The sequence below is a fragment of the Aspergillus fijiensis genome (genome assembly GCF_003184825.1).
Source record: "Aspergillus fijiensis CBS 313.89 unplaced genomic scaffold BO72scaffold_58, whole genome shotgun sequence".
NCBI lineage: Eukaryota > Fungi > Ascomycota > Eurotiomycetes > Eurotiales > Aspergillaceae > Aspergillus > Aspergillus fijiensis.
Window position 1 is genome coordinate 1 of NW_024469034.1, and position 23610 is coordinate 23610.

At 53.3% G+C, this 23610-nt stretch overlaps 11 protein-coding genes across 11 annotated transcripts; 5 read left to right on the forward strand and 6 right to left on the reverse strand.

The window, feature by feature from the left end:
• Positions 1 to 805: 805 nt before the first annotated feature.
• On the reverse strand, positions 806 to 4210 carry BO72DRAFT_480103 (telomere length regulation TEL2 family protein). The gene is made up of 6 exons (XM_040947610.1): positions 3326 to 4210; positions 2932 to 3276; positions 2786 to 2872; positions 2193 to 2736; positions 1432 to 2142; positions 806 to 1365 (listed from the first exon to the last, which is right to left on the reverse strand). Exons 1-6 carry the CDS (start codon positions 4179 to 4181, stop codon positions 903 to 905), a joined length of 3006 nt encoding a protein of 1001 aa, XP_040797552.1. The 5' UTR covers positions 4182 to 4210; the 3' UTR covers positions 806 to 902.
• A 382-nt stretch (positions 4211 to 4592) lies between these two features.
• Positions 4593 to 6137, forward strand: BO72DRAFT_471495 (NEDD8-activating protein UBA3; the record flags this gene model as incomplete). Its single annotated transcript, XM_040947090.1, has 5 exons — positions 4593 to 4621; positions 4674 to 4775; positions 4888 to 4967; positions 5025 to 5321; positions 5386 to 6137. The coding sequence occupies 5 exons, from the start codon at positions 4593 to 4595 to the stop codon at positions 6135 to 6137; spliced, it is 1260 nt and encodes a 419-aa protein (XP_040797553.1).
• Positions 6138 to 6247: 110 nt separating this feature from the next.
• Positions 6248 to 7792, reverse strand: BO72DRAFT_412157 (DNA-directed RNA polymerase core subunit RPC40). The gene is made up of 3 exons (XM_040942476.1): positions 7705 to 7792; positions 7532 to 7636; positions 6248 to 7434 (listed from the first exon to the last, which is right to left on the reverse strand). The coding sequence occupies exons 1-3, from the start codon at positions 7747 to 7749 to the stop codon at positions 6460 to 6462; spliced, it is 1125 nt and encodes a 374-aa protein (XP_040797554.1). The 5' UTR covers positions 7750 to 7792; the 3' UTR covers positions 6248 to 6459.
• A 271-nt stretch (positions 7793 to 8063) lies between these two features.
• On the forward strand, positions 8064 to 9973 carry BO72DRAFT_412160 (NADH-quinone oxidoreductase subunit D). Its single transcript, XM_040942477.1, has 3 exons — positions 8064 to 8865; positions 8928 to 9648; positions 9707 to 9973. The coding sequence occupies exons 1-3, from the start codon at positions 8194 to 8196 to the stop codon at positions 9742 to 9744; spliced, it is 1431 nt and encodes a 476-aa protein (XP_040797555.1). The 5' UTR covers positions 8064 to 8193; the 3' UTR covers positions 9745 to 9973.
• A 407-nt stretch (positions 9974 to 10380) lies between these two features.
• On the forward strand, positions 10381 to 12177 carry BO72DRAFT_451548 (ubiquitin-conjugating enzyme E2). Its single transcript, XM_040945511.1, has 4 exons — positions 10381 to 10721; positions 10823 to 10834; positions 11013 to 11163; positions 11379 to 12177. Exons 1-4 carry the CDS (start codon positions 10695 to 10697, stop codon positions 11687 to 11689), a joined length of 501 nt encoding a protein of 166 aa, XP_040797556.1. The 5' UTR covers positions 10381 to 10694; the 3' UTR covers positions 11690 to 12177.
• On the forward strand, positions 11620 to 12316 carry BO72DRAFT_231361 (uncharacterized protein). Its single transcript, XM_040939855.1, has one exon. The coding sequence runs from the start codon at positions 11759 to 11761 to the stop codon at positions 12128 to 12130; it is 372 nt and encodes a 123-aa protein (XP_040797557.1). The 5' UTR covers positions 11620 to 11758; the 3' UTR covers positions 12131 to 12316.
• Positions 12317 to 12503: 187 nt separating this feature from the next.
• BO72DRAFT_461969 (serine/threonine-protein kinase) lies at positions 12504 to 13939 on the reverse strand (the record flags this gene model as incomplete). The annotated part of the gene is made up of 4 exons (XM_040946545.1): positions 12504 to 13324; positions 13404 to 13560; positions 13617 to 13824; positions 13896 to 13939. The coding sequence occupies 4 exons, from the start codon at positions 13937 to 13939 to the stop codon at positions 12504 to 12506; spliced, it is 1230 nt and encodes a 409-aa protein (XP_040797558.1).
• A 2354-nt stretch (positions 13940 to 16293) lies between these two features.
• BO72DRAFT_350825 (uncharacterized protein) lies at positions 16294 to 17650 on the reverse strand (the record flags this gene model as incomplete). The annotated part of the gene is made up of 2 exons (XM_040940693.1): positions 16294 to 17418; positions 17522 to 17650. Coding segments are annotated over 2 exons (1254 nt in total), but the record flags the coding sequence as incomplete, so codon positions are not given.
• Positions 17651 to 18365: 715 nt separating this feature from the next.
• Positions 18366 to 19389, reverse strand: BO72DRAFT_461971 (hydroxybutyrate dehydrogenase; the record flags this gene model as incomplete). The annotated part of the gene is made up of 3 exons (XM_040946546.1): positions 18366 to 18930; positions 19006 to 19229; positions 19294 to 19389. The coding sequence occupies 3 exons, from the start codon at positions 19387 to 19389 to the stop codon at positions 18366 to 18368; spliced, it is 885 nt and encodes a 294-aa protein (XP_040797560.1).
• Positions 19390 to 19497: 108 nt separating this feature from the next.
• On the reverse strand, positions 19498 to 21409 carry BO72DRAFT_231476 (uncharacterized protein). Its single transcript, XM_040939856.1, has 3 exons — positions 21336 to 21409; positions 19915 to 21269; positions 19498 to 19856 (listed from the first exon to the last, which is right to left on the reverse strand). Exons 1-3 carry the CDS (start codon positions 21360 to 21362, stop codon positions 19622 to 19624), a joined length of 1617 nt encoding a protein of 538 aa, XP_040797561.1. The 5' UTR covers positions 21363 to 21409; the 3' UTR covers positions 19498 to 19621.
• Positions 21410 to 21539: 130 nt separating this feature from the next.
• BO72DRAFT_488859 (NAD(P)-binding protein) lies at positions 21540 to 23124 on the forward strand. The gene is made up of 4 exons (XM_040948060.1): positions 21540 to 22345; positions 22424 to 22471; positions 22535 to 22627; positions 22712 to 23124. Exons 1-4 carry the CDS (start codon positions 21823 to 21825, stop codon positions 23059 to 23061), a joined length of 1014 nt encoding a protein of 337 aa, XP_040797562.1. The 5' UTR covers positions 21540 to 21822; the 3' UTR covers positions 23062 to 23124.
• The last annotated feature ends 486 nt before the right edge of the window (positions 23125 to 23610 follow it).

The window sequence follows — 23610 nt, forward strand, 5'->3', positions numbered from 1 at the left end:
CCCCCCCCTCCTCTCCCACCCAATTCCCCCGAGTCACCCTACAGGCAGGCTACATACAGGCACGATATCCTCTCCCCCGTGCGCCCCGAAACTTCATTTTCCACTATCCCCAGGGTAAGGTCTGTCTCAGTCTTAGTCAAGCATAAAGAAAGAGAAGGGGGTTGTTGGGGTTGGGGTTTGGGGAGTTGAGGGTCTATGCTCATGCACTAGGGCTTTTGCTGTGTAGGTTTGTCTGCTTTGCAATTGATGTTGGGTCATTTAGGGTTCGTTGATAACTGCCAGGCAGGGGTTGGTCGTGGTCGTATGCTCGGGGGCTAATGGCTGGATGGGTGGATGCAGTGGTAACTTACCCTAGCTTTTGTGGTTTGTGCAAGAGGTACGTGACTTAGCACTGTCATCTAATTGCAGTGGATGGTGGATGGCACAACCGGCTGGATGCTAGGCATTTGGTATGGTATGTACATGCTTGTGCGAAGGAGCATTGTGTATGTTTTACGTGGTGGGTGGGTTGAGTTCTGGTGGGGGTCCTTTTGGGACTGAGTTTGGGGTTAGTGGTGGTGGCGGCTAGCTGAGCTGTTGTGTGAGAACTTTCGGGGGGTTGTTTTGGGGGGTTGGATTGTACGAAGTGGACGGTGTTTGTGTATGCTGGGGTTTGGTGTCTGCGGTGGAGATTTTGGTGGATGTACTTGCTGATGGTGGAGGGGGAGGAGGAGGGATGTTTATGATGGGGATAGGGTATGTGTAGTTGTATACTGTACGTGTCAAAATAAGTATCATGTACGGTCCAGTCCAGTGTGTAGGTGGGATTATGGCCTTGGATGTATGTCACTGGGGCTAGAGCTGAATTCGGAAGAGAATCCACCAGATCAGCATTTCTGGCTATCCGCTGAACAAAGCTAAAGCTAATATCTGAATCCCGAGTTCACGCCCATCAACCGCCCCTGGTATCTCTCCATAACCTCCCCCAGCTTCACCATCACGCCCGCAGCCAACGTCCGCACCTGCTCGCGTGGATCGCTCGTGTCTTGCACGGCGGGCGTCCGGTCGAAGACCTCCCCGACCCAGTCGCGGAGCTCCACGACCTGCGTCGCAAACTCGGTGACCAGCCGCTCTTCGCCGGTCGTGCCGGAGGCGACATTCAGGTCGACTACGGCCAGGAAAAGTGAGAGGAGGGCGGAGAGGATGCTTGGGTCTTCGGCGAGCGGGCGGCCGTGGAGCGAGAGCAAGAATGACAGGGTTTCTCCCGTCAGGTTGGGCAGGTACGGTGTGTTGGGGCCCATGGTTGAGAGGACGAGGGTCAGTGTTTGGATGAACAGGCACAGCAAATGCGGCACGTAAAAGGGATTGTACGAGGGAGCGGTGGATCTAGCAATCAGAGGAAAGAAGTTAGTGTGCTCTCAGGTGCCAGGCTAGACATGGGGGGGGGCTTACGAGCCGAACTGCATCATCATCATTTCGAAACGTCCCTTGAGGGGATAGAAGAACCCTTGTGCCAACACCTTGTACAGATCCTTGACAGTCGACTTCTGCCGCTGCGCTTCACGTTGCTGGCGCCTCTTTTCGACCTCCATGCGCGAAGAAAACGTGCGCACCTTGAGGGCGTTGGGTCCAGACAGTGAGTCTTCCGCATGAGCTGCAAGCGGCTCCAGAGAAGCTTGCGCCAGTGACCTGGTCAGGCCTGCGATGGGTGACTCTGTCGAGTAGAAGGCTTCCAGGCTACTTGGTAGCTTCTTCGATGGGAAAGAGGCATCTGGCAGGGCTGGAAGACCAAGAGTTTTGGCATCGGCTTCGCCGTTACCAGCTAATTCGCGAGCACTTAGGCCGAGTGCGGTCAGTACAGCAGAGCGCTGCGGTTGAGAAAGGTCTCCGTCGAAGAATAGCGCTGCGAACCAGTGACCCATCTTCAGTGGCTGAGAGACGATCAACGCGATCATGCTTTGGAGCTGGTACTCGTGGAACTTGGGAAGCTTCCCCTGTTCCTGCAGGCTTACCACCACAAGAGCAAGCTCTTCGATATTCTCAGCAAGCTCGGTACCAAATCCAATCTTGCGTCGTATCAGGGAAGGGGCGGTGGAGACGGCCAATTCAAAGCGTTCGACATTCTCGGTGTCTCGTAAGTAGGTGATAAGATCGCTAATGTATCTAAAATCAAATTAGTTGTGTTGTGGTGAGGACCCGCTTTATGAGCTTACACAGGTGCTGTGGGCTTATTCCGCTGAACCAGTGTCGGATCTTCGTCGTCATCGGAGAAATCCTCATCGGGTTTCTCGTAAGGAACAAGGCCATCATCCTCGGATTCTTCTTCGGAGTCCTCGATCTCTTCGATCGCAACAATCTTGGCCGTCCTTGTGTTGCCTTTCTTCGAGGTACCTACCCCCTTGATAGCAGGAACTTTCTGTGAAGGCGTTCGTTGTGTTGACGGTGTCGACCCCTTGAGAAATTTGATCGACTCGGGGGACCCTGCATTGTCCTGCAGATTGAGCAAACTCAAATACCACTTTGCCTCATCGCCTTCCATCTCTTCAAGGTCAAACTTCATGCCCTTGCCGGCTGGCTCGATCAGTTGCGATATCGCCGTACCAATGAGCATCCCAAGAAAGCGCGCTCGCCCGGAAGAGGCTGCCAGGCGATTTGATACTGTATTAAGGAACATCCCCGACCGACCCACACGCATCACCTCCAGCGGATCAGTTTGTTGAAGATATCCGCAAGTCAGAAGGATAACTTGAGTGTTTGCTGAGATATGTCAGTGAGAGACTAGACTGGAGGTTCAAGGACACAGTACCCTCTTGACATCTGATTGGGGCATGTTGAATGTAGAGCTTGTCTCCGGACTGATCAAGGCTCTTAGTGACCAAAGAGACCATCAAATCTCGAGAACATATGTCAGTCAGTACACAAGCTAGTGACATGTTTCCTGCTCTCTCTCACCTGTCGTATGGGCAAAGCTTGTCAGCAGTGCACGGCGTAACTCGATAGTATGTATGGAGCCGCCCTGGCCTTTCGACAGCCAATCAATAATCTGTGCTTGTACTTGCGGCCTATCCTTCGTGACAAGAGAGCACAAGGCAGCAGCAGCGCTAAGCACTTCTTGCGAAACACTCTGTGTCTCGTCAGGGATGATTGATGAAAAATGCTTCTTCTCAATGTCTCTGAATATGGCTTCTATGATTGCGATTTGCTCATTCGGTCGCAGATGGTCGAAAAGAGTATAATACTGCTGGTAGTTTGCTTCGTTTACAAGAAGCCCCAGATAGATCTCCCGCACCATATGGTCTAGAGTCCACGTTAACACCGAAGATAATGTCGGAGCAGCGCATCTTACCAGTGTACCCAAGACTCAACGAGCGTCCGGTCAAAGTAGCCATAGCTTTCCAAGCCTCCTCATTATCGAGAGGCAACTTTGAAGCCATGTGACATATGTTTGTGCCGAGCCAGGAGGCATACTTGGGCCCTTCTCCCACCCACGACAAAGAGCTGACCCCATCAAGGTCTTTAATCAGTGATATCGCCTCCGCGGCTGTCGAGAGGATCCTACTAGCAGCAACGTGGGAGAGCAATTCCCTCCATGCCGCTTGTTTCTGAGCTGGATTACGATAGAGACCTTCGATATCGGTATACAGACGGTACATCAGATCATTGGGCTCCAGCAGAGCACATGTCACTGACAGGATGCCTCTAGCCTGGAGCTGATGGCCCGATGCACTCGCTTCCTGAGCAAATGACCGACAGGCGGTGATGAGAGAGCGAAGCTGGGCCAACAAGCAACTAATACCTGCAACGCTACTGAGGCATCTTAACAAGGCCGCACGTAGTTTGGAGCTCGATTTCGATCTTCGGGATTCCGCATGGACGGCATCCCAATGATCCGGAAGAGTAACGGTGACCAGGACATTTAGGATCTGCGCTGTTTTAGGACCTGGGACCCGAATGTCAAAGTCTTTCACTGTCGCTGTCTTAATTGCCGGGTCAAGGACTGCCAGGGCGTGAGCGATTTGGTCCTGGTCGGGCTTGGACTTCAAAAGCGCTAGTATATCCTCAGGTGACGAGACGTCCCGATTGAGTTCGGATACAATCCGCTTCTCGGGGGTGACCACAGGCGACGACGACTCGGCAGCCGCTGAGATGAGCGTCTCTCGATCCGGCGTGACCGTCTTCACGACTGTGAGAAGACTGTCCATGTCATGAGTGGATGAAACCGTCGATTCGGTTCGTGGTGTAGACGAGCAAAATTACCTCAGGTGGAAGGAGTTTGTATGGGATGTCATGTCACGTGAGGCGGGTGTTTTGTATTTGGAATCCGGTCCCTCGAACGATCGAGGATTCAACTCCAACTTGCTTTGCCCCTCGTCACCAACGAACTTCTTGTGGTCTCATCATCCGCTGCATTACACCCGCAGCTACGAAAGGTCGGAGAATCCGAACTATTGGCCGGCTATACCATTCAGTTTGCGTTCAATCCAGCGGTCGGAAAGCGACAGAACTGTTGTCTCTCGGCTGTACCGGTGAGGTACACGCGCCCCAGAAACCTGGAGTATCAGCAATTCCGGTGGGAATTTCTTAGCTTTTTCTTATAACTCCATCCCACCAAAATGGTTGCCATAGACCAAAAGCTCCGATGGTACAGTTTTCTGGCCCGGCGAATTACGAGCACAGATGCTGAACCCGTCCAGGAAGCACTTGTATAATGTCTTGACGAGGTCGGGCCCATCCAGTGACGAGGACTGGGTTCCTGGACCGGAGACGATAAGCACTCTAGAATCATCCAAGATCTTGTAAGTATCAGTGATTGTCTCAACCGCGCTTTTCACTAATAGAGAATAGGGTCATGTAAGCTCAAAAATAATCATCAGCGACTTGATAAGAGCTGACCGGGACCGTCCATAGAGGTGCTGGAGGCCTGGGATGTGAAATCCTGAAGAACCTGGCCTTATCAGGTTTTAAAGACATTCACGTCATCGACATGGGCAAGTTGCTCTTCATCCCCGCGCTCGAGTTGACCACCAACTAATCAACCAAGACAGACACAATCGACATCTCCAACCTCAACCGTCAGTTCTTGTTCCGTCAATCTGATATCGGGAAACCCAAAGCCGAGGTTGCGGCTGCCTTTGTGGAGAAACGTGTCAAAGGCGTGAAGATCACCCCCTATGTCGGCAAGATCCAAGACAAAGACGAAGACTACTACATGCAATTCAAGATCGTTGTTTGCGGCCTTGACAGCATCGAAGCCCGACGTTGGATCAACTCGACACTGGTCGGCATGGTAGACTTCGAGAACCCGGAGAGCTTGAAGCCCCTCATCGATGGCGGAACCGAAGGTAACTTGCGTCCCTTGATTTTCCCCCAAAGACACCCAACGGAGGCTCATGTCCAGAAAAACAGGGTTCAAGGGTCAAGCTCGTGTGATTCTGCCGACGCTCTCCTCCTGCATCGAGTGCCAGCTGGACATGCACGCGCCCCGACCTGCGGTGCCGCTCTGCACCATCGCCACCATCCCGCGCCAGCCCCAGCACTGCATCGAATGGGCCCACCAGATCGCCTGGCAGGAACAGCGCAAGGACGACACCTTCGACAGCGACGACCTGGAGCACATCGGCTGGATCTACAACGCGGCGCTGGAGCGGGCCCGCCAGTTCCAGATCCCTGGAGTCACCTTCCAGATGACCCAGGGCGTCGTGAAGAACATCATCCCGGCCATCGCCTCGACCAACGCCGTCATCGCCGCCGCCACCACCTCCGAGGCCCTGAAGATTGCCACCTCGTGCAACCCGTACTTGGAGAACTACATGATGTACGCCGGCGAGGAGGGCGTCTACACGTACACCTTTGAGGCGGAGAAGAAACCCGACTGCCCCGTCTGCGGCAACCTCGCGCGCGCGATGACCGTGGACCCGAACATGACGCTGGAGGCCTTTATCGAGGCGCTGGGCGAGCGACCCGAGGCCCAGCTGAAGAAGCCCAGCATGCGCACGGAGGAGAAGACCCTCTACCAGCGGTTCCCGCCGCAGTTGGAGGAGCAGACCCGGCCCAATTTGAAGCTCAAGCTCAGCGATCTGATCGCCGATGGCCAGGAGATCGCAGTCAGTGACCCCGCCTATACCATCGACTTCCGGTACAGGCTGGATTTCAGCTAAGAGCCACACCATATGCTGCGGGTACCGGAATTTATATAGTGCAAATGCACACTAGTTTACGAAGAATACACGATTCTCCTACGATGAGCCACGTCAAGCAATTAATAGGAGTTAAATCTGCTTTTTCTATTTCAAAAGTTGTTTCCCTGTCCGGACTCCCGACAAGTTGTAAAGAAGGTTTGTGTGGACCAACTTTTGTCCGTAAAATGTACAAACGCAGAAATAAGAAAGCACAGGACAACAAAAACAAATAGGAATCCAACGCCTGGCCAATGCATTATATAGCTTCAAATCATTTTAGGTGCGGGGAGGAAAACCGAATTCAGCGCGCAAGGTCAACGAGGCCCCGCTTCCATCTCGCGCATTTCAGCTTCAGCACCTTCACGCTCTCCAAGAACAGCACGTCGCTGTCGGCCTGGCCAACGCTCTCCACGTTGAAAATGAAGTGATCACGAACGCGACCGAGCTTCACCTTGCCCTGGAACTCTTCGTGTCGGAGACACTCGCGGCTGACGGTGTCCTTGAAGGCATCGCGCACGACGGCCTTCATCTCGCCCTCGTGACCCTCGTAGCCGCTTCCCTTCTGCGACGCCTCCTCCCGGGTGACCTGCTCCAGGCCGATGACCCCGGCGGGGAAGCACTTGACGAACTTGCGCGCGTCCTCGCCGACGATGGGGCGCAGGATCTTGATGTCGGGCAGGAGACGGTAGGAGGCGGTCGCGACGGGGGAGAACTTGGCGTGGTCGGCGCCGATGCCCTTGATGACGTGCAGCTCCATGTCGATCTTCTGGCCGGGGCGCAGCTTGGCGATGAGGATGTCCGGGTTCACGGGCTGGATGGCGTCATCGCCCACGAAGAACTGCTCCTGCCGACCGACCGGGTGGAAGGTGATGTCCCGGGCGTAGACGTGAGCGTGCTTGTAGAGCTTGCGGGGGTCGTCCTCGCCGGCGGCGGCGTGGGGGTTCTTCTCACACTTGACGTCCAGGCGCAGGACGATCGTGTTGAAGTCGCTCGGGGTGCTGCCGCCCTCCGGGTCGTCCTCGGTGGGCTTCTTGAACCACCGCATCCAATTGATGCCCTCCACGGAGCCCTTGAGGGGGATCAGACCCAGCCGCTGCGCGAGCACCTCGTCCTGGATGACGGAGGTGTTGTTGTGGACGAACACGAATTCGATGGCGATGCTGGGCACCTCGGCCATGAGGATGCGGCGGAAGGCATTGGCGATCGAGGCGTCGACGCCGACCAGCGAGAAGGAAGCTTCGAATTGCTCGTTCCGGTGAAACTCGACATTGAAGTTCTATGTCGTGCGAGAGTAAGATACGTTAGCGCATGCGCGCAAGAAACAAATTGGCAGTGAAGGAAGCTGGACTTGAGTTTGAGCTGGACGAACATACATCACGGAATTTTTGCAGGTTCCATTCGTGCGACTCGCCAGGCCAGTGACCGGGGAAATCTGTCGAGGCGAAGTTGGAGACGGTTTCGGGGTTGATATCGACAATCTGGGAGCGCAATTAGTACGAAGGGTCAGAGAAGATGTTAGAAGCAAGAGCAGAAGAGCCAGGCATACCCGTCTACGTTGGACTTCCTCCTGCGAAGCGATGAGGGGTGCCATGATGGGCGAGAAAAGTGGGGGAATTTAAGAAGGTGACGGAGGGACAATAATTTGAAGCGGATTCTCAGAAAAGTTCTTTGACCGCAGCGGCAGTATTTTTCTGCAGGGCCAAAGGCGGCGAAGAGCGGGAGGGGGAGCAGAGCAGAGCTCTCTATTCTGCACCCAGCGGCAATGGCTGTCGGCCGCACTAGGGAGCTGAGCAATAGAGGGCCGAGCGGGAGACCAACCAGAGACGGCCTGATGACCAGAAAGCTACCCTCACGTGACGATCCAAAATGTATCTCGATTGGAAAGCGCAACCTCCAGAAGGCGTCACTGAGCCCGCCTCAATTCCACATCCCCAATTCCCGCATCTCCACCCCTCCTTCCAACACCTCCATTGTGTCTGGGCTGAGGGCTGTTCCGCCTCTTCTCACCCTCGTCCTTTCTACCCCGCTCTTCCGAATGGCTGCTCCCTTCGCTCGCCTGGCGGGCAATGCGCCCAAAAGGCTTTGCCTCCGCCCCTCTACCTTCTCCAGAAACACTGCTCTCCCCAGATGCCGCTCGATCACGACGACTCTGCCTCGCCGGCAGGCCGAGCCGACCAGCTACCAGGCGACCAAGCTCATTCCAACTGACCCGACCTTTTCCTCCTTCGCCAACAAGGAAGGTGCTTCCGAAGACGATTACGCCGCCGACATGGAGTCCACGGACACAGGGGCTAATCGCAAGATCCGCCATTACACCGTCAACTTCGGTCCCCAGCACCCGGCTGCTCACGGTGTGCTTCGGTTGATTCTGGAGCTCAATGGTGAAGAGATCGTCCGCGCAGATCCCCACGTTGGATTGCTCCACCGTGGTACGGAGAAGTTGATAGAGTACAAGTCCTACATGCAGGCCCTGCCGTATTTCGACCGATTGGATTACGTCTCCATGATGACCAACGAGCAGTGCTTCTCCCTGGCTGTTGAGAAGCTGTTGAACGTTGAGATCCCCGACAGAGCCAAGTGGATTCGTACCTTGTTCGGCGAAATCACCCGTATCCTGAACCACCTCATGTCCGTCCTTTCACACGCCATGGATGTTGGTGCTTTGACGCCTTTCTTGTGGGGTTTCGAGGAGCGTGAGAAGCTCATGGTAAGCCGCGCTGTCCGCGTCAATTGAGCTCCATTGAGCTAATCTGTGATCATTTATCCTAGGAATTCTACGAGCGAGTTTCGGGTGCCCGTCTTCACGCTGCCTACGTCCGCCCCGGTGGAGTTTCCCAGGACATCCCTATCGGTCTTCTCGACGATATCTACCAGTGGGCTACCCAGTTCGGTGATCGCATTGACGAAACCGAGGAGCTGTTGACGGACAACCGTATCTGGAAGGCCAGAACCCAGGGTGTCGGTGTTGTCAGCGCCGCCGAGGCTCTGAACATGAGTTTCACCGGTGTCATGCTGCGCGGATCCGGTGTCCCCTGGGATATCCGCAAGTCTCAGCCCTATGATGCCTATGACCAGGTCGAGTTCGACGTGCCCGTTGGTGTCAACGGTGACTGCTACGACCGTTACCTGTGCCGTATGGAGGAATTCCGCCAGTCCCTCCGCATTATCCACCAGTGCCTGAACAAGATGCCCGCTGGTCCCGTCCGTGTCGAGGACTACAAGATCTCCCCTCCTCCTCGTGCCGCCATGAAGGAGAACATGGAGGCTCTGATCCACCACTTCCTGCTGTTCACCAAGGGTTACTCTGTGCCCCCCGGAGAGACCTACTCCGCCATTGAGGCTCCCAAGGGCGAGATGGGTGTGTTCCTGGTCAGTGACGGTAGCGAGAGACCCTACCGCTGCAAGATCCGTGCTCCCGGATTTGCTCACTTGGGTGGTTTCGACCAAGTATCTCGTGGTCACTTGTTGGCCGATGCTGTCGCTATCATTGGTATGTTCTGCCCGTTCTTCACTCACAGGAAGGAAACAATCAGCTAATTGTTCTTTAGGTACTATGGATCTTGTGTTCGGTGAAGTCGATCGGTAGAAGTTGGATGAAGCGTGGCTGAGTATCTCCAAGACCTGTAAAACAGCTTCAGGGCACGTGATTCTGATATGTGGCACCCAACTATTTTCTTTTGCTATTTAGAAGCGAATACAAATGACCAAGAGAGAAAAAAAAGATTAATTGTCTATATCACTTGTGCGTGTATGGGAAGTGTGTGGGAGCAGGGAGCTGTGGTGATATATCAGTTGTACCAATTGGTTTTCATGGCGTTGACTCCGTTTGTTCTGATTTCCTATGTTTTCTGTCTCGTGCTGCACTGTGACCATGTCTCGAGTTTTCCTTTTATATCTTTAAATCACCCTGTGTATAGTGACCTCAAAAATTTTGACAAGTTTTGACACTGGAAACATGGTAGTGAGTAACAGGATGATTGATGATACAGAGTACTAGGCATCTAGTATCATGGGTGAGCTGACCTAAATTGGTCAAGAGGGAAGAGAAGTTGACCTGATCATGTACTGTATTGCATGTGGTATCTGCTGTACAGTCCGTCCCGTCTATACGGCCGACAGGACGATCACGTGGGAATACCAAGATCAGGTGACGGGGGGCCTCGGGCAGATCTCCAGCTGATCGACGGGCGGAGCTACTCTTTCCATTCCATACTTACTTCTGGGGGAGCCGCCCGAGACCAGACGCCCTCTTTCTTCGCTTCATACAATTTATCTTGTATAAACCTTTCTGCCAGAGAAAACACCCCCTTCCAGCTCGCAGACATACCTTCTTACTCTTTTCGAGACTGCATTCCTGTTTTGCATCTGCTCCACCCATAAAGTTCCAGACGTCATCTGCAAATTGACCGTACGACTCGACTCCGCAGAGCCTCACTCAACGGCCACCGGCTTTTATACTTGAACACCGCTGGAACCCGGAGTTGATGCCTTTGATCTTCTGAGAGTGTGTGCTGTGCAAGATCCCCTTTTCTCAAGATGTTCGCTACAAAGCGGTTAAGCAAGGTATGTTCTTCTTTCTTTCTTTCTTTTTTTTTTTTGTGTCTCTCCGCATGTTCCCCCGCGAAGACAAATTTCCCCGGCTAACGTTACACCGTCCGTCGCAGGAGCTTATCAAGGTATGAATGAGTTGACTTTGCCTTTCCCCCTCTCCCCACCACGGGTCCCTCAACAATCATGGGCTCTACCTCCAATCGCAAAACCTCGGTCTCCTCGACATCTAATATATAACACACCACACCCCTCAAAAAGACCTAGCACACCAGCTAACACCCCGCGCCTGTTCGTGCCATACAGATAAAAGAACACCTTCCGCCCGGCATCTCGATCGTCAAATCCGACAACCTCGAAGAATGGCTCATGGACATCAAAGTGCTGGACGAGAACCCGCTGTATCTGAACGAAACCTACCGGTTGAAGTTCACCTTCAGCAATAAATATCCAATTGGTGCGTTCCCCCCCCCCCCTGCTGCCACAAGATAGAGACTCGGAGAGAGAGGGGGGTGGGGGGTGATGGATGCCCCGCGATCTGAATCCAAATTCCGCGCTGCTCTCCCCAAGGCTTGAACCTCCCCACCACCATCACCACCATACACATCGGTACCCGTGTATATATATATATGAGAATACGCATCGCTAATGCCCCCCGGGGGAAAATAATAGAACCCCCCGAAGTCCAATTCGTCACCACCCCCGCCGCCGCCGATGAGAATAACGCGACTGCAACCACCCACCCCCGCCGCACCATCCCCATCCACCCGCACATCTACAGCAACGGGATCATCTGCCTCGACCTCCTCAGCTCGGCCGGCTGGTCGCCCGTGCAGACGGTCGAGAGCGTCTGCATGAGCATCCAGAGCATGCTGACCGCCAACAGCCGCAACGAGCGGCCCCCCGGCGACAAGGATTTCGTCTCGTATAACCGCCGTCGGCCCAGGGATATCAATTTCATGTATGATGATGATAATGTATAGCCCCTTCCTCTTCCTGTTTCTGGGGTCAGGATTCGGGGGGGAGGGGGAATTGGGGGTGAGGGCGATTGAATGAAGAGGGTTGACAGGCGGGACCGAAGGAGTGAAGTATCATACTCGAGTGATCTCTTTCCCGCGGTTCGTTCTTGGGTTCTATTCTCACGCCTCTGTCGTCTGTTGTGTTTATCATCTGCATGGGGGGTCTATTGGCGCGGGCGTATCTGGAGTTTTTCTCTTGTTCTTGTTTCTGGTTTCGAAATCCCTTGGCTGGCTGAGGCTGAGGCTGGGATTCACACGGATCTCCTACATCTCCCATCTCCCACCTCCCACCTCCCACCTCCCATCCTTCCGCTAGCATTTGGACTTCCACATCCACATATCTTCTTACTGCCTCGCCTAATGCTTCCCCGTCTTGCCTTGTCTTGTCTTCTGTTTCATCTGTGAATCCAAGAAATGAACCACGATATCTCTACTAATACTATTCGATGACCGTCTTCTAACTCCGTTAAAAACCGTACGATGTAACCAGCTAGATGCAAAATCAGATTCTCGTTCACAAAGATGGACATAACCCACTAGAAGACAAGGAAACTATGGACGGGGAATCATTTGAAAAGAAAAGAAAAATGCAGAAGGAGCATTCTCCACGGTGTGTGTGTTCATGGTGTCCAAAAGAAAAACAGGAATAGAAGCCAATGACCCCCACCCCCAAAGCAAAAAGTTGCACACAGATAGTGGGGTCGGAAAGACATCTCACCCCCTCTCTGCCCCTCTCTATCGAGAAACTTCGCTAAAATTCGTAGGACTCAACCACCAATCAAGCATGAGAGGTCTTCTCGCGAGCCTCCCGCTCCACGCGTTCGCGCTCCTCGGTCTCCTTCGCCTCGCGCACCTTGGCAAGGACAACCTCCCGGAAGATCGCGCCGCGGGCGACCTTGCTAAGGCTGCGCTTCTTGCGGCCCGTGGCGTCGCTTTCCGGGGACGAAGGCGCGGACTTGCCGTTCGGGGAGGCGGCCGCCGGGTCGGTCGAGTGGGGGGCCGCGGCGTCGGCCTCGCCGCCCGCCACCTCGACGACGCTGGGGATATCCTCGTCGTCGTCCTCCTGCATCTTGAGGGACTCGATGCGGTTGGCCAGCTTGATGATCTCGATGCCGCGGCGCAGACGCGACCGGGCGATGTAGGCGCGGATCTCGGGCAGCAGGTCGCGGTCGCTGGCGGTCTCGCCGGTCAGCCAGGGGTGCTTCAGGGCGTCCTCTGACGTGACGCGCTTGGCGGGGTCTGGCTGCAGCATCGTGAGGATGAAGTCCTTGGCGTCCTGGGAGACGTCGCGCCAGTAGCGCTCGTGGAAGATGATCCGCCCCGAGCGGCACTCCTCGATCAGGTCGGTCAGGTTCTCGGACCGGAAGGGCGAGTAGCCGCAGAGGAGGGTGTAGGTGATGACTCCGAGGGACCACATGTCGACGGCCTTGCCGTGGCCCTTCTTCAACATCACCTCGGGGGCAGCGTAGCCGAACGATCCCGCCATGCTGGTGAGAACTTCGCTGGGGCTATCCAACATCTTAGCGATACCGAAGTCGGCCAGAACCAAGGGGGAATCAGGGGCGCGGGTGAGGTATAGAAGGTTCTCGGGCTTCAGATCTAATGCGCACATTTGGAAATCAGTTTTCTGCGCAGGGCAATTTCGTAGAATCTGGAAGCGAGGCAGGAGCGCACTCACCTCTGTGGACGATGTTTCGCTCGTGCAGGTAATGTACGGCACCGAGCACCTGTCGGATGACTCGAGACGCATCCTTCTCTGTGAACTTTCCGTATTCGCAAATGCGATCGAACAACTCTCCACCTGTGGCCAGTTGCGTGACGATGTAGAACTTGTCCTATCGAGCTGTTAGAGGGAGAAGCAACGACGGGGCGAGCCACTGCGTTGACCGACCTTCGATTCGAACCAATCGACAAAGTGGACGATGTTGGGATGGTTCAGAGCCTGGAGCATCTCCAGCTCATCGTAGACCATGCGTTCGTTGCCTCGGACATTCTTCTTCAGGATGATCTTGATCGCGACTTTCCCTTTGCTGCTATCCGCCTCCCGGACGATACCATATGTGCCAGCACCGAGCGTTCTTCCGAATTTGTAGTGGGATCTATACCGAAAGAGCAAAATCACTTATTAGTACGCCTTCCACACGATATGAAGCAGGGGGGAGAACCGTACTTCTTCTCGTAGCTTTCCGGCTGTCCAGACAGCTTGTTGAGCATATTAGAGACTAAACGAGAATCCCAAGGTTAGCGCATGCTGGTCGAGTCATTTGCTTGCAAAGGACAGCGACAGATCAATGCACATGAGCTACACACACTCCCAAGGCAAGACAGATGGACGGTATAAGGAAAACGGAGACAACAACAATGCCTCACGAGATTGGCGGACCAAGAAAGCAGATCAGAATGAGAAATCCACCCCAAACCCGGACACTGGGGTCACAGAGAAAGGTGATTGAGAATGAGGCATTCATGGGGGAAGTTGTGAAGCATGAGAGCTCCAAGACACCACCACCAGCAAGATAGGAGATAGGATAAGGAACAGCGATAGCGCTTCAAGGCAAGCGAAGCTACCACGAGGCGTGGACCATGTCTCGTGGGACGGGGGATGGGCGATGAGAAAGCAAGCATGAAAGAGGCTGACAACGTACAACTCATCTCGACGGGTGATAAGGCCGATTATCCTGGCCTTAGGATCTAAAAAAGTAGTGTGCGGTGGGTGGGCTCTGACCAGCGAGCGCGCGAAGAATCGATGGGAAACCCCGCACGTGCGAATAGTAGCGGGGCGGTTCAAACGAGGTCGGAGAAAATCCCGGTCGAGAGTCGTGGGAGAGAGATTGGACTAGAGGAGCAGTGATTACGGGTGAGTCTCTGACCAGATCAAAAGAAATAAACTGCGTCAGGTGTGTGAGGTAGAAAATCCAGGGGGAAAGACGACCAGACAAAATGTGGATGAGCGATAAGGGGGGGAGACGTGGGGGGAGGGAGTACTGTAAAGTGTAAAAAAAGAGGGTGGAGGAGAGAGCTGAGGGTGTAAACACGGGCGGGCGGCAGCGGTACTGTACCTGAGGCGTTAATCGGCAATGCACGTGCAAGGCAAGGCAATGCAATGCAGAGTGAGAGAGTGAGAGATTCAGGCAGGAAAAGTCAATAAGAGCGAGGTATCAGGGCCAGCGAGGGTTTTATTTGGAAAGGAAAGAGAGGTGAGAGTCAGGGAGAGACAGCGAGACCTCGATAGTGGATAGTGGGGAGGCAGTGGGAGGAAGTACGAAAGTCCAAGTTCTAGCCCGTGGGTGGTGGAAAGCACAGCCACGGCTACCTTTACTTTCCACTGACAAGGCTGCCGCATTTAATGGAGCTTCCCTCTGTATGTACAGTACTCCGTACACTACATAAACTTCCATTGTTTGCTCAAGTCAACTTAACTTATCGTGTTTGACGTCAACTCCCAATTGGAACTGAATCTCAGCCCAATGGATCAGGCCAATACAAGTCCGTCTCATGACCATTGGAGGGTAGGTAAATCTACTCGAAATACTAATGCAGCCTTGCAAATCAGGCACCCCGCCGAACTCGCGCACTGAACCTGAAACCGCCAGTCCCTGACGCTAAATCAGCCCTGTTTAATTAAATCCCCAGGCGGTGTCCCCCCCCTCTCCCTCTCGCCCAAATTTTGTGCCGCCCACGGATGTTATAGGAGAAAGGTACATACAGTACGCAGTCATACTGTCCATACTCCATAGTAAGACATGTGGGAATCCACAAACGCCCACAGCAATTGTCACTGCTATGCTAAAAGTTTACGCCGTGTCAACTAGCTAGCTATATTTAGCAATTCGTACTCGTACTGCACACTGGCTAAACCACAGACAGCGACATTTGGCCCCCAAGGGGGACAAAAAAAATTCAAGCTTGCACCTCGAAATCGGATCTATCTCAATCGGAGCTGTAAATGAGTACAACACTACCTAAATCGACTATCACCAGCCACAAAAGTCTGTAGTTCAATCGCCCGGCACTGATTGGATCGTGCAGGCTTGGAGCCAATCTGTCGTCTCTTTTTTTGCTCGGAGCCCTGTGAAACAACTCTGACACGTCCCACTAGCTCCATGGCCCTTTACTGCTAGGGTTGAAGGAGTTTTTCCCAAAGCTGTGTTTCACTAAGTCGATGCATGAAAGTCTCGAGGAAGAAATGAATGATATGCATGAATGCATCGTGTGTCCACTTATCGATTCCCGATTCATGTAATGGAAGGTGCAGTGGCTATCTGGTTGCCCTAATTAGTGCTCTCTTTTGGTCTCAGGAACCAGCCCATCGATGCAATCGGAACCAGAAAAGTTTCTGCATCTCCTTAAAGTATAGACAGCCCCGTGCGCCGGCTACCCTTACAATTCTCACCCCAATGCTAAGTTAACTGTACAAACGACGCGACAATGCTATACATATGCAATTCTCAACGCCAAGCGCAACCCTCAAAAGATCGCTGGACCGACACGCCAGAGGCAAACAAGCTCAATGCAACTCAAACGCCAAGACATCTATGCAACCAGTAAAAAATGGATCACTGCACTTCCTTCAGGTATAGCTCTTCCAAGACTCTAGAGCAGTAGGCCCGGTAGTACTCCTCTCCCTTCCACCCTCGCCGCTGAGACTTGGTTCCGACTGTCTGCCACCCTTCACTGCGTAGCCTCTCAATCCGCTGCTCCATGCTCTCTGTGACGAGTACTCGTCCCGAGCTGTTATCAGCAGACTTGGCACGAGATACGGCCGACGAAGAAGTCCGATCCCTCTCCTTCACAGGACTGAAGCTCCAGAAAGATGCCGAACGTCGGATACTCTTCGACACCCGGCGAGCGTGCTGCATCTCGGTTACTTCCTCAATCATGGCCCGGATTGTGGTGATGCTCGAGGTGATCTGGGTGTTAAGAGAGCGTATACTGCTGTTGTAGTTTGAGATATGGTTGGTGTACTCTGTGGGGTATGGAAGAATTCTCCGCCCTTCTTCCAAGCTAGAAATGGCTTCTGCAAAATGTGTCCCGTGTCGAGGCTCGGGAGAAGGGGTTCGAACGGGTCGTGGAGCAACTTTGAGAGGAACCTTGGAAGGTGGACGAGCAAGAGGAATCTTGCTTGTGCCGACACTGCTGGCTGCTGGGCGATTTGTCCAAGCATGTAAATCACTGGTCTTGCTTGCTTTCGGTGCATCACCACATGTGCCTGATATGCTAGAAATAGAAGCCCCGGAAGGTTTTCTGACATTCAAGGGAGAGGGAATCAAGTGGCTTTGACTGGCGCTTGTCGCTAGAATCCCTGTGCATAGCCCTTCTTGAAACTGCCTGTCTTGATCATCGCCATCGTGTGAGACAAAGGGATCCCCATCCACGCTGCCGTAGATGAGAGATCGTTCGATCATGTCCGCAAGGCTGCTTGCAAGGCTCGAGGGCCTAGTTCTCGATCCCGGGGAGTCAGAATACGAGGACGAATCCGAGGGGACTGAAGTAAACAAAGCCTCGGAAATGTGTGAGTAGCGCTCAGTGGTTGGGACTGGGCTCGGCAAGACAGCACTGCAGTTGGTGAAACAGTCTAGAGCAGAGTGCAGCAATGGGAGCTTGTTGCGAGAATAATTGTGAGCGGAAAGGCCCATTGCCTCATAGCAGATGGCGCTGTAGAAATAGAGGAACGTCTGGTAAACAGGATGGATCTGGAAGGATCGGTGTAAGCACTCGACTCACGCACACCTCCGGCTCGCTCGGGGTAATCATTTCGGATCTGGTCGACTCGCCTCCCAAGAGCTAGATACTTACTGGCTCTGGCGCGGTTATGAGCAGCTCCGAGACGCGCGCAGTGCACTGCTTGTATTGTCGCTGGGCATAGAGACGTTTTATGGCACGGAGGGCAACCTGCCATCCTGCAGGTGATTGAGGATAGATGGGAGGGCTGGATGGAGGAGAGTTGATGCTCTTCTCAGCCATGATGGGCGACACCATAGCCAGACCAGAAGAAGGAGGCGAGTTAGGAGCAGTTGAATTGCTGACTAGAAAGGTGGTTGCGAGGATATTGAGGTAAGCTTTGTATAGATGGGGCAGTCTCCACAATCACGTCTCTGACACGTCCAAGCGGGGCGTTCGTGTCGTTTTGGTGTCTGGCGTGTGAGCTGAAGGGTGTGCAATTATAAGAATAACTTTTGTCCTTCTTTGATGAGGTCATTTATGTGATGGGTAGAGGCTTTCCGGTGGATGGGGAAAGGATGAGGAGGGGATGACGCCTCACATGCCTGTAGTTCCGGCATGCCATGCCTTCCTGATTAGGAAGTGAATGTCAACCCAATCCACATCCCGAAATCTGACAGTGCATGTCGAACGTATGGCTAGCATTCCTATCCTTACCAGCTCGGTAAGTCCTCAGCCCTCTCAAACTATCTAGTCCTAGATGCCTACTCCGTCTGATGCTGCACGTAACCACCACTGATCTTTGCGATCGTGTCAGACTACTGCCCCATACCCTTTTGGCATGCGGATAACTCCGATCACATCGACAGGCCATGTACAAGTCCACTGACAGATGATTTCAAAGAAGTTCTCCTAACAAACATCATATAGGTATTCATTCACTGACATCCCGTCGGAAAAAAAGAAAGAAAGAGTACATCTAAAAATCAGTCTGATCCACGATCCCCTCCAGCTCCGCACAGATCGCCAACCTCTCCTCACAGGCCTTGCGGATGGCACTGATAGCATCCTTCCCAATAGGCAACCGCAAAGGCAATTGCTTGCCCTGCCATCGACCTGTCCCCTTAACCGCCTCAACAACCACTGCAGCTGCCTTCGCAGGATCGCCCGACTGATTGTGGTTCGAGGCCGCGCAACCAGCCGCCACCAGACGGTTCATTTCCGCATACTCCGGCAGCTGGCGGGGGGCCCGGTAATGAATGTTGCCGGGCGCCATCACCTCCGTGCGAAAGTAGCCGTAGGTGAGGAGCGATGTTCGGATGCCATAGGGCGCCAGCTCGAGGGCCAGGTTGGGGACGACGGTCTCCAGCAGACCCTTGCCACCCGTGTAGCTCGAAGCCCCCGGCGCACCGTAGTAAACTCCTACGGTGCTGGAGAAGAGCACGGTTCCGGATTGCCGGGCACGCATCAGAGGGAGAAAGGCGCGGGTCAGGTTGAGGGGACCCAAGGCATTAGTGCGAAGGGAGTTGATGAGAAACGACTCGCTAGAAGAGGGTAACATAGTCTTAGGTCTTTTGAACTGTCATGACGGATTTAGAAGTAGGTCAGGCGGGACAAACGTGATTTCTTCGAAAATTCCTGCATCGATATATCCTGCGTTGTTGACCAACACGTCCACTTTGCCAAAGATCCCCCAGATCTCGCGGGCCTTAGTGTCGAGTTCTTCTTGCGGTCTGCTTACATCTAGCTCGAACACAGCAGCGCCCGCGTCTTTCAGAGCCGAGAGACGGTCTCCACCGCTGACACCGTCGCGTGGGCGGGCAGTCGCGATGACTTGGTCACCCTGTTTAATGTGACCCTTCTGATTAGCATCCGCATAGCCGTATCGAGGAAGAGGACTGACTCACCTTGTCCAAGATCGCGCGAACCAAGGCCTCACCAATGCCGGAGGAGCAGCCGGTGACGACCCAGGTGAGAGGTTGTGGTTGTTGTTGATCGGACATTGTATGTGTATGCGTGTGTAGGATGAAAACATCTCCCAGAGGCGGGGAATAGAAAGGAAGATGTGAAGTGAGAGAAACGAAGAGTACGAAGAGGGGGAGACAGATGCAGTCAGCAGTCATAGAGATGAGAATGTCATCGTACACTAAGCAACTTAGTCTCGCGTAGTCTATGCACTAGTCACTGTATAGGTAGCTAGTGCCGAACTTAGCACCGATACCTAGAGAACCCTGCTCACTCGAGCCTATCATTGACAGCAAGCTTTCGCTTCACCTTATGAGCGGCCTCGGTGAAAATATCTCGAAACCTCTTTTTAGCATCCGATGGATCCTCTAATATGAGGTCATTCAGCCAAGAAAGGGCAGCATCAATCAGCTCGATGTCTAGTTCGACTTTTTTATGCCGAATGTTGTGGAGGCTGTTTGCTGTCAACAGCATTGTAGCAGAAATGTAAGGACAGGTTGTTATCCTGTTGTGGTTTTAGCGATCACGTACACACCTTCCGAAAAGGGAGTAGGAGTTGATACCATCGGAACCAACTGTCTCGCGACCAGATTTCCTGGAACAAGAGCACGAAGTCTCGAGCCTCGTGTATAAGTCCTTCCCAGCATGGCGGTATCTGTAGAGGGCTGATGCCTCGACTAAAATTGCGGACCCCTTTTATCCATTGCTCGTCCATCGCCTGAGCTCGGTTAATGAGCATCCTGCACTGCAGCCCGCTCGAGTGAAGCACACAGAAGAAGCCCAGACTCGCCGGCTTGCTTCTCGCGGTCAAGGTGACAACCGCGGCGCCGAATTCGAGCGGGATGGACGCTCTCCATTCATCTAATGCGACACTAATACTATCTCGCAGCAAGGTCCTTTCCAGCGGGCTCTGCTTTGAGGCTTGCGTCGAGTAGAGATACCTATAGATACGACCCTCGATGCTGGCGAGCTGAATCCGAGCAAAGAAATAACTCAGCTTGGCTTTCCCATCATCGGTGACAAGGGTGCCAGCAGTGTTGTCATTGTCATCCAGGGACACCGGCAAGGAAGAAGGCAAGTCCACGTCAATATCGTCATCGAGCTGCACGGGGGGGATTTCCGCCCGCAGGCTGAGATCTTTGTCGAGGATGTATGCGATCCAGAAAACGCGGGCGTGTTGTCTCCTGTGTACAAGGTCAAGATGCGCTGATGCAGCACGGTTATGTAGGCCCAACTTGTGTACAAGACGCATTGTGGCGGATAGCAACGTCAAAGCTGGAGTCGGGTCACGCGCCGTCTGGAGCACCATCACCATGCCTAGAAGTGTCTGTACATTCAATAGGGAAACATCTCCCGTCATCACCGCTGAGACAACCGATTGTGCGTTGCTGAGATATTCATTGGTGTGCTCAGTCTGACGTTGGAAGACACCCTCAATCATGCTACTGGGCCTGTGTTGGCTGGCCAGAGCGAAGACGGTATTGATAGCAGCCCAAACGAGTGGATCGCGTTGTCGCGGGTGGAGGGCATAACACTGCCCAACCATACGCAAGAGTGTGTCAGCATGGAAAAGCGGTAGAGCCGTGTTTACTGTGTTGAGAAAGATTCCAACCATTGCCATAGCCTCTGGCAGTGGAGGGAGCTTCATGGTGTCAATTGCATGGTTCGGATCCTTGGGCGATTGATCGTCAACCGGTGCTTCTCCTGTGATCGCCCTGAGCCGCTCGGCTTGATGAATTGCCCGACTTTGCGCCTTTGGCTGAGATGGGAAATTCGGCGTGGCGCGACGTTGTGCTCTCGGTCTCGCTTTACGGCGCAGAGCAATGTGTGTACATTCGGTTGCATAGTTGATGCAGTTGGAGCAGCGGGGCTCCTGCCCGTCGCACTTGATCTTGCGAGTATAACATAGGTCGCATGCCTGCTCGAAATACAGTTAAATGATGTTTTTTTTGGGACAAAACACGGCTTCCGAGTTAGTCCCGACCTTTCTTGGACGATTACTGGAGTCCATTGTAGCTTGTCGGAATTGTCTTCTCAGGAGATACTTGCACCTCCATGGAGCTGCTGCTTGGTAATTTAAGTACCCCCATTAACTCAGCTGCTTCCGCGGAAGCAGGCGGCCAGCTGACTAATTCTGCGGATTGGTAAGTTAACCCAGATAGTAACTTCTTCCCACCCAGGGCCATCACTCGTAGCCTTGAGAATACTTCTGTGTTCCAACTTGATTTCCTTAGTCTTAGATGCGGGGAATCCTGGTTCCGTGGAACCTGCCGGTATCCTACTGGGTACATCTCAACTGAGAGAACAAGTACAAAAACCTGACGAATGCGACAATCACTATGTATATTCCGGAGTGCATTCCGATTCACTTCTACCCATACAGCTGAACCCCTCTCCGACTCATTCATCATTCATTTCTTATCTTCGTACCTGTCATTCGTGTATCAGACGCCATTGCACGCTAGAAAAAAATGTCCGTCCCTGACACCTCCCGCATTATAGTGGTCATGGGAGCCACAGGCAACCAAGGAGGAGGGATCGTTCGTGCCCTGCTGGGCTCCCGGACACCGGATGGAGGTCTTTGGCACGTTCGAGGGATCACCCGAGATCCCAATTCGACAAAAGCGATGGAATTCCTGGCCAAGCACCAGACCATCGACCAACGCCTGTCGCTCGTCTCCGGGCGCGTCGATGACCAAACGTCCCTCCAAGCCGCCTTTGCAGGCGCATACGGCGTGTTTGCCATGACCTCCGAGACCCAAGCTGGCAGAATCCTGGACAAAGAAGAAGACCTGAAACATGAGGTTGAGGCAGGTCGTCGTATCGTCCTGGCAGCGGAGGAATGTGGTGTCAAGCACTTCGTCTTCAGTAGCTTGCCGGATATGGTCCGCGCAACCGAAGGTCGATACCCGAATATCCATCACATGAACAACAAGCATGAAGTCGAGAAATTCGCCAAGCAGAGGCTCGGCGCGGTGACTTGTCTCATCCCGGGTTCGTGATTCTGCAGCAGCAATTGCTGTGAGGGTCCACAGCTGCACACCTTTCACTGACAGTTGATTTGTTGCATAGGGTTCTTTTATACCAATTTGTATTGGCCTCACTACTGTGACCGTCAATGTAAGTTCAGTTTGAAATACTCAGTACTCGGTACAGATTTGACTTAAGGTGATAATTGCATAGCGGACGGTGTTGTTCGGTTTCGCATCCCTATCCCCAGCGGCCAGGTTGCGCAGTGGACTGATCCGATCCATGACATGGGTATATTTGCATCCAGTAAGTTTCTGTCCCCGAAAATACACAGTGTCGAGCTTCCGAGACGCATTGAAGTACGACTGAATTGTTAACTTGTTCGGTTAGGGGTATTCGAGCTGGGTGCTGAGAAAACCCGCGAGAAGACGTACCTTGTGCTAAGCTCTCGAGTCACCCCTGTTGAGATGATAGAGACGTTCATAAAGGTCACTGGTCAGCCCGCAATTCATGATCCAATAACCGCAGAGGAATTCGGAGAGAAGACAGCTCCGTTCGTTGGGCCGGCCTTTAAGAAAGATGCCACCGAGATGATGGAATGGGCTGCCATACTGCCAGCGGACAAGATCTGTTACGGGGCCTTCGCTGAGCATGAGGACCACTCCTTTGAGGAATTGGGGTTAAAGGCATCCTCTTTTGAGGAATGGCTGCACCGCAGTGGCTGGACGGGTCCAGCATGAGGAATTAGGAAGAGGAATATAGGCTTATCTGAATCTGGGAGTTCACTCAATCCAAGTTGCGTTCACAGGCCAGAACAACTGCTTGACGGGATTAGATTAAACCTGTACTATTTACTGGACACTGTTGCCGACCACAGTAGCCAAGATTCGGCTAGAGATATGTTAGGATTCGGCCAGAACTAGAGTAAGCCCAGGATATCGTGGCAAAAGTTGCGTTCCTCGCGGAGTTGTTGTTTTGTCATCGACTAAATGAGCAAAGGCTGATCAGCTTATCGCAAGCCTATAGAGACAGCTTTCGTTGTAATCACATGAAAGCGATGTCAATTTCTTCTTCTTTCACTCCTTGCAAAAGCTCTCCCCAACATACCAATTATTTAGACGAGCCAGCGGCATGCCCTTGAACGACCCAGCATCAGATCACCGATTATCGTCCGTGGCACTAGCCTCGCCTCTTCTTCAGAGTCTTATGAATGAGTCTTCCAGAAGTGGACAAATAGCAAGGTATCGAGCAAAGGTCGTTCCAGGTAGTAGTTTGAGCATCTTGTTACA